Source organism: Anabrus simplex, chromosome 2 (genome assembly GCF_040414725.1).
Source record: "Anabrus simplex isolate iqAnaSimp1 chromosome 2, ASM4041472v1, whole genome shotgun sequence".
Taxonomy (NCBI): domain Eukaryota; kingdom Metazoa; phylum Arthropoda; class Insecta; order Orthoptera; family Tettigoniidae; genus Anabrus; species Anabrus simplex.
In genome coordinates this window covers 637,449,170-637,465,234 of record NC_090266.1, presented here as the reverse complement: position 1 = coordinate 637,465,234, position 16,065 = coordinate 637,449,170, and the positions used below count along the sequence as shown (strand labels likewise).

The window sequence follows — 16,065 nt, the reverse complement described above, 5'->3', positions numbered from 1 at the left end:
CAATGATTAATGACTGACAGATGAAATGAAATGATAGTGGAGAGTGTTGCTGGAATGAAAGATGACAGGAAAAGCCGGAGTACCCGGAGAAAAACCTGTCCCGCCTCTGCTTTGTCCAGCACAAATTGAACCACGGACCCCAGCGGTGAGAGGCCAGTGTGCTGCCACCTGAGCTGTGGAGGCTACACATATTTCAGTAATTATGTGCTCCAAATTAAAATGTAAACATTGTAAAACTGTTTATTTAAATGAAAAATCTTCAGTATTGTCAGCACAATTGCACGAGTTACATCAGAGTTCAGCTTATCACGTAGTGTCATGTGCGAGCGGTGTCTGGATTAGTGTGGAATCGCATGCGAGCACTCGATTCCATGGAATGTAATAAACCCTTCTGGCTCTCCACAGCAGCCAAGTGATTATGAACGAGCAGTAGAACACTAGAAGTTCAAACTACTCTGTTACGTCTTCTTCGTGATAACACTAAAATAGTTCATTTTGCAGTTAATGTTTGTTTTTTTTTTTTTTTTTTTTTTGCTATTTGCTTTACGTCACACCGACACAAATAGGTCTTATGGCGACGATGGGATAGGAAAGGCCTATGAAGTGGAAGGAAGTGGCCGTGCCCTTAATTAAGGTACAGCCCCGGCATTTGCCTGGTGTGAAAATGGGAAACCACGGAAAACCATCTTCAGGGCTGTCGACAGCGGGGCTCGAACCCACTATCTCCCGATTACTGGATACTGGCCGCACTTAAGCGACTGCAGCTATCGAGCTCGGTGCAGTTAATGTTTACCTGTCTAATATTATTGTTAATGGCCTGAGGGGAATTTGAAATTTTATCATATTCATTTTTTACATAGTATTCCCCGCCCGGCTACTCATTCCTGCCACCCAGGGAGAACACTGCATACACCATGAATGAATTTGGACAAATGTAATTTTGGGTACTGAAGTTTGTACAACTCTTTCCATCATGTGATATGAATGACTTACCATCACAAAATTCAGAAACATAAATTACTTAGAAACTGAACAGATACTACTGTGTAGAAAGACATGCTTACAAACTGCAAATAGAGGAAGAGAGCATAACACATATTTCCTGGACTATGGCTTGGATATCCAACAATGATTCAATAGTAGCTGCTACTGCATGACTGATTACTTGGGCTGCCAATTTCACTCGCATGGCCCTATAACTTGTGGAGTGAATGTGGTCTTTTGTGAGCCTGTGACAAAAGCGGAACGTCTTTTGTGAGTCATGTCCGAACAATCTGACTAGATGTTTCCATTCCGTTTTCTTCCCAGGTTCATAAAACACTCCATGGCAAAACGGTTATTTCCAGTGTGTTCAGAAGGTGGGGAAGATCAAAGATTGTAACAATCTCCTTCCCTCCCACTATGAAGAACGGTCCAGGACGGCCAGAGCGAGTCTCACTGTACAGCTCTCGTATTACCCTGCTGTTTGTGGGACCCTGGTAGCACACACTTGCCACAATTTCCAAGCCAGTTTTCTGCAAAGCACGAGTGACATCCTTTATTAAAACTTGCAAGTTTTTCAGTGGGTACAGTGCCACTGCAGATAAAGTAAGCAACAGGTTGCTTCCATTTTCTGAGGAGACCTCTAACCATGAACACCAAGGCATGATCAACAAATCTGTTGGTATGTCCTAGGTGTCCATAGTCTTTGTACCCATCAATTTAATCCAAAGTTACATTATAATAAAGTCCAACAGACAAAGAAACTTTAAAAGTAAGGGACCGAACTTTTTGATCACTAGCCTACTCACAGTTCTGACTCGATATTCTAACACTTTGAAGAAAGCCTCGCCAACGCCTGTAGGAAATGAAAAGGAATTAAGCATTTTGGTAAGGGTTCAACAGTATCACTATTGGCAGTAGTAGTAGAAACAGCAATACTACAAGTGGTAGTAACAGTGGTAGAAGTAGTAGCAGCAGGAGTGGAGGGGGTGGGAGCAGCAGCAGAACTTGTAGCAGCTGAAGGGCCTGACCAAGGACCGGAATCATGTCGAGGCACATCTATATTGGGGGGGTGAAATCACTAAGTAAGGTATGAATTTTTTCCTCCCCTACTACAGTGAATGCAGGGTATTGATTTTCAAATCTCATTACATCATCATTCATTCATTCATAAACATCTATCGTTATTATGGTCTCCCTATGGTTCTTAAGGTAGGAAAAACAAGAATAAAATTACATTAAGCACATTGTCCAAATTAATTAAGCACCTGACTGTATTGAGGGATATTAAAGTACTGTTTTTGCTCTGTTCATGTTTGGTTGAAATTAATGAAGAAAATCTTACTGTTGTTACAAATTTGATATTCACTGACTCCAAAAGTAGATCCCTACATGCTGAGAGAAACACGGACAAAAATTTAAAAAGGTACATTCAAATGTTAGGAATTTCAGCTACACTCTGAATTTCAACTTACTAGGTAAGGCAGGGCTAGGTATGACGGGCATTACAGGAACTTTCATTATGAGAAGCTAGGTTCACCCTTATCTGCCACTGATGAATTTATCATAGTTATTTCTGGAGAACAATTTGAAATGAACCACAGGAAAATTTGATAGATCAAAGTACTGTGAACATTAATAATATTAATAATGATAATAAATCACTTCTATCTGGGACAATATCTTTGATAGAGGTCCTGGATAGTTGGAGCGGCAAAAATGTCTCGAACACATAGTGCAGTTTCTCAGCTGCTTTGAAGGAAGCTGCTGCAACCTTTGGATTTCCACAGTGTCCAGCCACTCTTTGCAAATATCACGTCTAGCAATAGGGAAATGGTGAAATAAGATAAGATTCCCTGCTGCCGGACCTCTTCGCTATCGGTGTATATCCCACAAATTTGGCACTTTCCATGCATCGTCTGAGGCATAAAAAGAAATAGAAGAAAATAATTAAGGGCACTGTCATCAGTTTATATTTTTACTGCTAATTTCAATACCCTCAAAACAATAGTGGCTTATCAGAAATAATATAACATTACATCAATTGAATTTAATTAAATTAATTAAGAATTTATTTCAGCCAAAATGCCATAACGTGACATAAATATGTATGATACACATGTTATTGTTATTAATAACAACCACCATGCAAAAAAAAAAAAAAAAAAAAAAAAAAAAAAAAAAAGATATTTTTGGGAACAGAAACAGCTATCAATCATCAACATAATAACTTACATAACCTCCTGTGGTCTAGTGTCCTTTTAAGAGGACACTGTTTAAAAATAGAATCAAATATCCCGCAAAAAAAGTTTTAAACAATAAAATAAATAGAACATTGAGTAGGCCGAAAAGTTGGTGTTCCAATTTATTGGAATTGCATTTTCCTTGGTGTGATATGCTTTTCATATTCTGGCCTCAGGAGGTTAGTAAAATAAGAATAATAAGGAATTCTTACCTCAAATACCTTCTTCTTCAAACAAGAAATTCCACTCAGAATTTCACTGAAAAACACCCAAAGAACATGAAAACGAAAAGAAACAAGAAGGTAAACAAAGATGACAAAATAGATTGGTCTCACACATGGTCATCAAAGCAATAATTAAGAATTTATTTCAGCCGAAAGGCCATAACATGATATAAATATGCATGATACACAGGTTATTGTTATTAATAACATGCTTGAATATAGTGAATTGAAATTAAAGACTGGATGGCAAGTTCAAAATACATAATACACACTATCAAAGCAGTAAATGGCCCAATTGACCGAATTTTCAACTCAAAATCGACCAATAGCAATCGGGAGATGTTTCTACCAATGGGAGGTCCCGTATTTGTAACGTGGGGTTTGGTGAGATGACGTGAGGTACAACGGCACGTACGGCAACTGTAGGCCTGAATTACTCAGTCTGTGTGGGGCCCTCGGAAGCGTAGGATCTATGCGAGTTACAGCCCCCTGGTTGATGTGAAGTATGTGAATTGGTTTTGTTGGGTTGGTAGTTGACATGCATTTGCTGCAGTCTCTTCTTATTCTTTCGTAGTAGTGTTTTGTTTCATGATGCCAGTTCATTAGTGCGTGTGTGTAGAGGATGTAAATAGAATTTGTGTAATAATTTGTAAATAAACTAGTGTACGCAACTGACAGCATTTTGTGTGCGTCTTTGTGAATACATCAAACTGAGTGGTACATTCCGAGCTGTCTGTGGAGAGATGACGTGGAATGACATTTGTAGATGAATAAATTTGAATGGTGTTTTTAAAAGTAGGAAAGATCACAATATGAAGATAAAGGTGGAATTCAAGAGGACAAATTGGGTCAAATATTTGTTTATAGGAAGAGGAGTTAGGGATTGGAATAATTTACCATGGGATATGTTCAGTAAATTTCCAAATTCTTTGAAATTATTTAAGAAAAGACTAGGAAAGCAACAGATAGGGAATCTGCCACCTTGGCAACTGCCCTAAATGCAAATCAGTGGTGTGTGATTATTTATTTATGTATGTATGTATGTATGTATGTATGTATGTATGTATGTATGTATGTATGTATGTATGTATGTTTATTGTTTGTGTTCTTTTATTGTTGTTGTTGTTGTCATTGTTGTTGTTGTTGTTGTTGTTGTTTAATTTGTGGGTATTGATACAGCACTGAGTAAGGTGGAATTAAATCGCAGCTTACAAAAATAAACTGTTTTATTTTCTTAACAGATTTGGGAGAGAAAGCTAAGGACTTCATTGATAAAGGTCAGCTGGTTCCAGACAGTGTGATGGTTGATCTCATAATGCATGAAATAAAACAACTCTCAGAAGTAAACTGGCTTTTAGATGGTGAGTATTCTCCCTTATTAATTTATGGCTTTATTTATATATATTTTGGTATATAAGATTTGAGGACAATACAAGAATTGCATAGATCTCAATCAAATCATTCAGTCACCACTGATCTGCAGTTATGTCTTCTACACAGGTGCAGATTCCCTATCAGTTGTTTACATAGTCTTTTCTTGCATGATTTCAAAGAACTTTGAAATTTATCGAACATCTCCCTTGGTAAATTATTCCAATCCCTAATTACTCTTTCTATAAATGTACATCTTCCCCAATTTGTCCTCATGAATTCAAACTTTATCTTCATATTATGAACTTTCCTAAGTTTAAAAACTCCATTTATGCTTATTTATCTATTATGCAATCTCTCTGCTGACAGCTTGGAACTTACTGCTTATTTTACAAGTTGAAAACTTCATAATTTTTCCATTTTGAATTTTAGATACTCTAAACTAAGAGACTTGAGGATTTCCCCATTTTCAATGCAATTTATTCTAATCACACTTTGCAATTAAATTACATAATAAAAAATGAACACAGATAGACAACACAGAATAGTCAAAAACATCTAAGATTCCTAAAACCTAACAAGCACGCACTGACACTCTAGAATAATAATTATAATATCTATAATATCTACTATAATACTATAATATCTACATCATCTGACACTCTAGAATCAAACTGGTGCTTAGAACTGGCCATGCGGTTAGGAGCGTGCAGCTGTGAGCTCGCATCCGAGAGATAGAGGGTTCGAACCCCACTGTCGGCAGCCCTGAAGATGGTTTTCCGTGGTTTCCTATTTTTACACCAGGCAAATGCTGGGGCTGTACCTTAATTAAGGCCATGGCCGCTGCCTTCACATTCCTAGGCCTTTCCTGTCCCATCATCGCCATAAGACCTATCTGTGTTGGTGCGACGTGAAGCAAAAAAAAAAAAGGTGCTTAGAACTAATGATCAGAGTCTTGAGGACAGAAAAAGCACACCATTCATTTCTTCATGTTCCATTAAAAAAAAAAAAAAAAAACACAATTTAAAAATCTGTCCTTAAACTAAAACTGTCCTTATAAAATTTATATGGACCCATTATCCATAATACTTATGCAGACAATCCAAACATGCTGATGGAGATGGCAGTTGATCTTAAATGAAGAGGGGGGACTCCTCAAAGTTGAAGGAAAAACTGCTAAAGAATTGCAGTTGTCAGAACTACTATGGAATGTGTGATAAACATTTGAAGCGGTTGTCTGGAAGAAGAAAAAGAAACTGAGAAAACAGTAAAACATAACTGGGGTCTAAAGTGTTAGCAGAGAGAAATTGAGAATACCTCACCCTCGTCTTATTCCTTACGGCTAACGCCCCTCAAGTGACATGGCTGGTCTTGGTGGCCGCTGTTGCTCCTCTGGACATAGATAGACAACACTTTCTGTCAATGAAGCAGTGACTAACGATTCTTAAACAGATGAAGAATTTGTGTGTCGCGCTGGATTGCAAGTATGGGGATAACACAGTAGAACCATTTAACAGATTTTAGTAGTTCTGTCAATGAAGCAGGGACTAACGATTCTTAAACAGATGAAGAATTTGTGTGTCATGCTGGATTGGAAGTATGGGGATATCACAGTGGAACCATTTAACAGATTTTAGTCTCTTTTTGAAAATATTGCAGTAAAGAAACAAATATGCTAATTTACACAGTCAAAGCTGTAATATTTGTAGTAAAGGCTGTAAAATAACTTCCATGCAAATATTTAATTAGAAATGATATTCAAAATCAAGATGTATTTAAGGTGAATGTTCTTTGCTGTTGAAATGTTTGATTCATTTTTACAAACTTGCTTCAGCAGACACCTTTCATTGCAGACATTTTTCCTTGGATCCAAAACAGTCCACAAAAGAGAGAGATTCAACCATATTTTCTAATGTTATTTATCCTGAATTAACCTCACAGTCATAGATTAACTAAGTTGAAACTGAAAAGAAATGGTTTCCACTATAATAAAACAAATTAAAAACACTACTCTTATTTTTTAAAGCACCCAGAACAAAGTGTTCTGCTTTCCTTTGGATCATTTTCAGTTCTCAAATCAAGTAATTCTGGTGAGGAGCCCATACACTGGATCTATACTCTGATTTGGTTCTAACCTGTTTTATTTATTATTTATTTATTGTAGGATAATTGTGCGTAGTCACAAGTCCGTACAATACTACAACTTTAGGTCTAAGTTTTTGACCCAGTCAACTGCTTCATCCGATGTGCAGTGATTGTCCATTAGCTTTCCTTTGAAAGCTCGAATTGGGTAGTCAGCAACAATGTGGTGGATTGACTGAGAAGGGGCATCACAATCACAATTTGCAGAGCTAGTCCAACCCCATTTGCACAATAGATAACCACATCTGCCTTGTCCAGTTTTTATCCGATTGATGATTCTCCACTGTCACCTTGGAAGATCAAATCCTTATACACATTTAGAAGGGTTCTCAACTAGATGTTCGTTGACTAACCTGTAACTTATACACACTCTCCTTTACATTCTTATTACAACCCCTAAATACCCTCATAACCATATGAAGAGATCTGTAACCTTTATTTACAACCCTGTTAATGTGATTGCCCCAATGAAGATATTTATTTATACTAATATCTAGGTATTTACAGTGATCCCCGTGAGGTACTTCCTCTCCATCAACACAAGTGAATCTTACAACCTGACTTTACTCCACATTTATCAGTATAACATCATCCGCATAAAGCCTTATCTGTGATTCCAGTTCTTTATTCTTATCATTTACATACATATATAAGGAAACATAAAGATCCAACAATACTCCCTTGCAGAATCCCTCCCCGTCCCTATTTAATATTTCAGGATCAGATAATGCTTACCTACTCTAATTCTCTGTGATCTTTTTTTCAAGAAATGTAACCACCCCTTCAAATCACTCTTTTGTCTAGTCCAATAGCCCTCATTTTGTTCAGTGATTTCCATGATCTGCAGTATCATAAGCCTTGGTAATTATCCACTTCATGTTTATTACCTTTTTCTGTATATACTGGGGCTGGTATTGCAACTCTCCATTCATTTGGTATAGCTCCTTCATACAAACGGTAATCACATAAGTACCAGCTGGCTACAATTAAACGTTCCCTACTTAACCCATTCTAGACCAGAAACTTGGTAGGATTATGGGCTACAAGATTTGCATGGTTCACTGTAACTGAAAGATAGAATTTATCAGGAGAATATTTGCATGTGATGTGCCAGTCTGAAGAGAAGCATATCAAGAGTGGTATCATGCATACACATGGAGATGCTTTGTGCAGTCGTGCATCAAGCTATCCTATGGTTTTGGACTGTTCTTGACATATATGGGTGCAATTTTGAGCACATTTTATAGTGTGATGGACTCTACATTCACAAGAACCAGCAATATTATGTGATATGGCAATACATGAAAAGTGTTTCATTGGAATTGCTTCATTGTTTTCCTTCTCCATGTCCATGGCAATGTTCACGTTAAGTTTCTTGATCATGCAATTGTTTTCCACACAGAGATGGTTAACTAGGGAAAGTTTAAGTAACCACCAAGTACTTCTGCTATTGTATTATACCCCAACCCATTGCCTTCAGTATATCCCCAGAAATTTAATCAATTCCATCTGCTTTTATATTTTTCAAATTTTGTATCTTGTTGTAAATATCTTTGTTATCATAGGTAAATGTCAGTATTTTGGTAATATTAGTCACTTTCCATACCTTTATAAATCATATAAAAAATATCCTGTAGCATATAGAAATGGTGAAAGAAAAATCCAGATATAAAAATGGACACAAAAGGGTATACTGGAACTTAATTTTGAAGTAATCATGTAGCATTGTTTGCCATAAGACATATGAGCTGACATGCAACACATGTCTAGCTAAGTGGCCTGTAATTATCTACTTTGTGTTTATCACCCTTTCTTTTGTATACTGGGGGCTACTATTGCAACTCTCCACTCATTTAGTATAGCTCCCTCTTACAAACAATAATCAAGTAAGTACTTTGGGTAAGGTACTCTCTCTCAACCACTGCCTTCAGTGTATCCCCAAAAATCTTATCAATTCCAGCTGCTTTTCTAGTTTTCAATTTGTGAATTTTTAAAAAATATCTTTGTTATCATAGATAAATTTCTGTACTTCGTTAGTAAAGTCACTTCCTTTGCCTTTATAAATCATAACAAAAATCCTGTAGCATACAGAAATGTTGAAAAAAAATGCAGATGTAAAAAATGGACATAAAAGGGTATACTGGACTTTATTCTGAAGTAATCATGTAACACTGAATGTCATAACACATATACACTTCTGCTGCACATGAAGGAAAGTGGTCTTCATCGGACGATGTGATTGCCATGACAGCTATGTACAGTATATGTTTTATCATGTGGTCATCCCTTGCATGAGGTTATTGTTGGATTCTTGTGATTAAGAGTCCAGTCCTCTACCAGCAATATCCTTAGCTGGTTGGCAGTTGACAGTGGAGGTTGGTGTGCTGCTTGATATCATCTCAGAGTATCCAGTTGGTGTTCAGTGAAGGAACAAATAATACAGGTCATCCACTGAATGTCCTTACTTTTCAACAGCTGTTTGTTTGTTTGTTTGTTTGTTTGTTTGTTTGTTTGTTTGTTTGTTTGTTTGTTTGTTTGTTTGTTTGTTTGTTTGTTTTGGTGGCCTTTGCTTACATCTAACCAGACTAAACATCAAGCAGTGTAATTATTACATTGACAAATACTATTACCAATTAATTTAATACCAATCTAAATGTCTAATGATAGAGACTAAGCCATAACAGGGGAAGTAATATTGGCAATACAGGGCCAAAATACTGCAAGTTACACATGTACCAATACCATAATATAAGCTGTATGAGGTGTAAGCCACAATATTTAGACTGAGTTAGAATCCCAGAGGTTTGTGTTCAGGTCACCTATAATTGTAAATAATCAGCTACCTCATGAGAATGATCATTGATCAACATTGTATAGTTTATAAATGACTCTGATCATACATTTAACATAACAAAGAACTATTTCAGAGAAATGTATTCTCTCTACGAATTCTGTCTGGAAATTTTGTGGGGAAAATAATGTTTTCAATTCATCCATGCAATTTTTAGCTGTTTTGCTCTTGAGATTCAAATCACGTATGTGCAGAGCTCCTTGATAAAAAGACAATTATCTGTTTATAAAGTCTGTTGTACACAATTGAAAGTTATGTAACAAGGGGTGGAATGAGGAACAGTTTGTGCCATTTTTGAGACATTAGGTGGTTGTGAGGGAGAATGAGTCAGGTAGGAATTTTATTGGGTGGAGGGAAGGGTTTGTTTTGTGGTATATCTGTCAGACTATTGAAAAAGCTCCTGGAGGCTGAGTTATGTCAGCCTACTTATGAATGTTGAATATCACTGCTGGATATTACTAATACAGTATGTAAATAATCAATTTGGAAGGTGATAAATGTTGTTATTGTGTTACTACATACTGCTTCTTAAGCACAGGATGCTGATGGTTGTTATGATACATTATCTGTATAAATTTAATTAAAATTAAGAACCAGTGAATTGAAATCAATGAATGTTGCTAATAAATCTCAAATAGCTTCTGTGATATTTGCTGAATATATTTCTAAGTTAACAGAAATTAACAAAACCCACTTTTAAATTCTCTGCTAGGCCTGTTATTTTAAATATGACACTTATACCGAAATGTTCAAAGTAGTGTTCTTTTGAGTGGAAAACTTGTAGAACTCAATTTTAGTAAGAATGTGTTCTCTGCCACAAGTGCTCTTTGCCATGAGATAAAATGGTTCAGTGAAGAACAGGAAATAAGCAGAGAGTTGAGTAATAGATTTCTTCTAGTTCAATCATATGCACATTGTCTACAAACTGGCATAGAACTAACTATGCATTCAATGGGCCAGTTGAATGAATGTCAACATTTCTAAACAAAGTGGATATTGATATACTTAACTGCTCATTGTCATAATTTAGAAATCACTTACACAATCTCCAGAAGTGACTATTACTTTCCTCCGCTTACTTGTACTATAACCTGGTATATATTTGTACATCTTTTTCTTCTTGTACTCCACTGACCTTTCTTATTAGTGTGTTTTGTTTTGTTTATTTTACTCTATTGTGTTTAAAATGGTATTACCGTTAATAAAGTATTATTTGTAAATAATTTTAGTCATGTTTTCTCTTCTCCATGGTTCATGGTGTGGGTTACTGTAGTCACGTCCTAGTTAGTGAACCATGGGCAACGGCTGAGTGGCCTAGTAAGTGGTCCTGAGAGTCGGGATACCAGTTGCTATGGAATGGGAGTGGGCATCTCGGAAATATTCTGAGTCATGGCCCTCCTTGTGCTCAGGCAGCTAGGACTATACAATCCACCGGTGGTCCATAACCCGTTAGAGGAGAGATCCTCACTTGGACTACGTGTGAGTAGGGTAGCATCCTGCTTCATCAATTTACCGAGCTCAGAACGTTTTAAGCAAGCCTCGGACCTATGGGAGTAACGGAGTCCCACTCCCATTTGACTCCTTGGAAACAACTTGTCGAACGAAATGGAATTCGATGGGGAGCTATCAATATTAATGGGGCTTATGGAAGAAAGAAAGTAGAACTGGCTGAGTCAGCTAAGAGGATGCATCTGGATGTGCTAGGAGTAAGTGATATTCGATTAGGGGAGATAATGAGGAAGAGATAGGAGATTATAAAGCGTACCTGACTGGTATTAGAAAGGGAAGGGCAGAGTATGGAGTAGGGCTGTTTATTAGGAATACCATTGCACGCAACATAGTTTCTGTTAGGCACGTAAATGAGCGAATGATGTGGGTAGATTTGTCAGTTGGAGGAATTAGGATGAGAATTGTCTCAGTGTATTTACCATGTGAGGGTGCGGATGAGGATGAAGTTGACAAGTTTTATGAAGCATTGAGTGACATCATGGTCAGGGTCAACAGCAAGGATAGATTAGTGGTAATGGGCGATTTCAATGCGAGAGTTGGAAATAGAACTCAAGGATACGAAAGGGTGATTGGTAAATGTGGGGAAGATATGGAAGCTAATAGGAATGGGAAGCGTTTGCTGGACTTTTTGTGCTAGTATGGCTTTAGCAGTTACGAATACATTCTTCAAGCATAAGGCTATTCACCGCTACACATGGGAGGCTAGGGGTACCAGATCCATAATAGACTATATCTTAACCTACCGGGCGAGTTGGCCGTGCGCGTAGAGGCGCGCGGCTGTGAGCTTGCATCCGGGAGATAGTAGGTTCGAATCCCACTATCGGCAGCCCTGAAGATGGTTTTCCATGGTTTCCCATTTTCACACCAGGCAAATGCTGGGGCTGTACCTTAATTAAGGCCACGGCCGCTTCCCTCCAACTTCTAGGCCTTTCCCATCCCATCGTCGCCATAAGACCTATCTGTGTCGGTGCGACGTAAAGCCCCTAGCAAAAAAAAAAAAAAAAAAAATCTTAACTTACTTCGAATTCAGGAAATCTGTAAGGAATATACAAGTTTTCCGGGGATTTTCGACAATACAGACCACTATCTGATCTGTAGTGAACTAAGTATCTCTAGGCCTAGGGTAGAGAAAGTGAAATCTGTCTGCAAACGAATAAGGGTAGAAAATCTCCAGGACGAGGAAATTAGACAGAAGTCCATGGATATGATTAGTGACAAGTTTCGAACAGTAGACAGTAAGCAGGTTCAGGATATAGAAAGAGAATGGGTGGCATACAGGAATGCTGTAGCAGAAACAGCAACAGAATGCCTAGGAACAACTGTGTGTAAAGATGGGAAAAGGCGAACATCTTGGTGGAATGATGAAGTGAGAGCAGCTTGTAAACACAAAAAGAAGGCTTATCAGAAATGGTTCCAAACAAGGGCCGAGGCAGACAGGGATTTGTAGGTAGATGAAAGAAACAGAGCAAAACAAATAGTTGTTGAATCTGAAAAGAAGTCATGGGAAGATTTTGGTAATAACCTGGAAAGGCTAGGTCAGGCAGCAGGGAAACCTTTCTGGACAGTAATAAAGAATCTTAGGAAGGGAGGGAAAAAGGAAATTAACAGTGTTTTGAGTAATTCAGGTGAACTCATAATAGATCCCAGGGAATCACTGGAGAGGTGGAGGGAATATTTTGAACATCTTCTCAACATAAGAGGAAATCTCCTTTGTGGTGTTGCGAACAGCCAAGGTCATGGGAAAGGAGGAAAATGACATTTGTGAAATTACGCTTGAGGAAGTGGAAAGGATGGTAAATAAACTCCATTATCATAAAGCAGCAGGGATAGATGAAATTAGACCTGAAATGGTGAAGTATAGTGGGAAGGCAGGGGTGAAATGGCTTCATAGAATAGTAAGATTAGCATGGAGTGTTAATAAAGTACCTTCAGATTGGACAAAAGCAGTAATTGCACCTATCTGTAAGCAAGGGAACAGGAAGGATTGCAACAACTATCGAGGTATCTCATTGATTAGTATACCAGGCAAAATATTCACTGGCATCTTGGAAGAGAGGGTGCGATCAGTGGTTGAGAGGAAATTGGATGAAAACCAGTGTGGTTTCAGACCACAGAGAGGCTGTCAGGATCAGATTTTCAGTATGGGTCAGGTAATTGAAAAATGCTACGAGAGGAATAAGCAGTTGTGTTTATGTTTCGTAGATCTAGAGAAAGCATATGACGGGGTACTGAGGGAAATGATGTTCGCCATACTGGGGGACTATGGAATTAAAGGTAGATAATTAAAATCAATCAAAGGCATTTATGTTGACAATTGGGCTTCAGTGAGAATTGATGGTAGAATGAGTTCTTGGTTCAGGGTACTTACAGGGGTTAGACAAGGCTGTAATCTTTCACCTTTGCTGTTCGTAGTTGATATGGATCATCTGCTGAAAGGTATACTGCAAAGTGGCAGGGAGGGATATAGATGGGTGGAAATGTAATAAGCAGTCTGGCCTATGCTGACTACTTGGTCTTAATGGCAGATTGTACCGAAAGCCTGCAGTCTAATATCTTGGAACTTGAAAGTAGGTGCAATGAGTATGGTATGAAAATTAGCCTTTCGAAGTCTAAATTGATGTCAGTAGGTAAGAAATTCAACAGAATTGAATGTCAGATTGGTGGTACAAAGCTAGAACAGGTAGATAATTTCAAGTATTTAAGTTGTGTGTTGTCCCAGGATGGTAATATAGTAAGTGAGATTGAATCAAGGTGTAGTAAAGCTAATGCAGTGAGCTCGCAGTTGCGATCAACAGTATTCTGTAAGAAGGAAGTCAGCTTCCAGACGATACTATCTTTACATTGGTCTGTTTCCAGACCGACATTGCTTTACGGGAGCGAAAGCTGGGTGGACTCAGGATATCTTATTCATAAATTAGAAGTAACAGACATGAAAGTAGCGAGAATGATTGCTGGTACAAACAGGTGGGGACAATGGCAGGAGGGTACTAGGAATGAGGAGTAAAGGCTAATTTAGGAATGAACTCGATGGATGAAGCTGTACGCATCAACCGGCTTCGGTGGTGGGGTCATGTGAGGCGAATGGAGGAGGATAGGTTACCTAGGAGAATAATGGACTCTGTTATGGAGGGTAAGAGAAGTAGAGGGAGACCAAGACGACGGTGGTTAGACTCAGTTTCTAGCGATTTAAAGATAAGAGGTATAGAACTAAATGAGGCCACAGCACTAGTTGCAAATCGAGGATTGTGGCGACGTTTAGTAAATTCACAGAGGCTTGCAAACTGAACGCTAAAAGGCATAACAGTCTATAATGATAATGTATGTATGTATGTATGTATTGTCCCCGACTAGGTCTGACAGCGAGCTAGAGACACCCCAGGGGTGCTCAGTTCGATGACCGTAAGCTCAAAAAAATATATGAAAAGTGGCAGGATTTGCATAGGGTTCAGAAATAAGCATGTTCAAAATGTAGAACAAATATTACACATTTATTGATGAAAATGAAATATTAGCCATCCTAACAGCTACGATAATGGAAATGATCGCTACTTTACGTAATTACTGTGGCTCTTGATGTAAGAAAGAAAATGCAAACAAATGGGATGGTACACGTAACTTATCTTCCCTACCATTCTAACAGAGTGTTTTTCATCATAGTGTATTTCCTCTTTTCGGAATTATTAATTTAGTAATTTAATGTTGAATTAAATTTTTAATGAAAACAAAAAAAATGAGGTCTTCACTATCATTCCACGAACAATTTGAAAAATTTAATTAATTTTAATTAAGTGTATGATAAAGAAATATTCGAGATTAATTAATCGTACATCATGACAATAAGAATGAAATCCTGTCTATCAAAAAATTTGTTGACATAAAAAATGAAAAGTTGAATTTGCCTTTATTTCTACAAGTTAACTCGAGACGTCGGATATATCTGTTCACGTCTTCCCACATATCTCCTTGGGAGAACTAATAATAAACTTATAATCACTTGGTCATTAACTCAACAAAAGTAATTAATGTCATGACCTATGAAAATCGACAAATGAATATCAAATTGTCGCATATCAGCACACAATAAGTACATAGAAAATAAGTGTCTTACAACTAAGAAATCTCTACGTCTACTACTAACTACTGAAAATATCAAAGAAGAAAATATCTACACTATTTACACATCATAAAGTGTCAATCAAACTTGCCACTCTCCTATAACATGTTCCCTTGCGTTCAGAAGATAAAGTCACCATGTGAGTACGTAATAATACCTTGAAGAATGAGCATGCCTGGTCTCGAACTGAATCTTATTAGCATATTTACTGAGGATCTGTTCACAAGACCTAAGGTCTTCCAATAAATTCCACGTACCTTAACTCGGAATTATTGACTTTTACGAACACTATTAGGATATTTTTTTCAAATTATGGAGTACATCGATTAACATGGACTTGTCTTTATCATCAGAAGACACTATAATCTTATCTAGACCTCATAACGTCTCGAAGATTCCATATTTCCCTCATATCCTGATCAACATCAGGCTCAACAATATTGCAACATTCACATGTGAAAAACTCAGTTTCATGAAGATTCATATCGTACGTACAAAATTCTCACAAATTACACGCACAGTGTATCACAACGACGACCCTAACTCGTCGTAATCCATTATCACTCATGTATAACCATGAAAACCATAAGGACCTATCATCGTCCTAAAAATACGCAATATCCGCCTGAA

At 37.5% G+C, this 16,065-nt stretch overlaps 1 protein-coding gene across 1 annotated transcript in view; it reads left to right on the top strand.

Annotated features, from left to right (window-relative positions):
* Ak3 (Adenylate kinase 3) overlaps positions 1 to 16,065 on the top strand; it is a 127,840-nt gene that overhangs the window by 55,724 nt on the left and 56,051 nt on the right. The window contains exon 2 of the mRNA XM_067139283.2: positions 4,690 to 4,809. Within this exon, the coding sequence (XP_066995384.1) occupies positions 4,690 to 4,809 (120 nt within the window). The remainder of the gene's footprint in view (positions 1 to 4,689; positions 4,810 to 16,065) is intronic.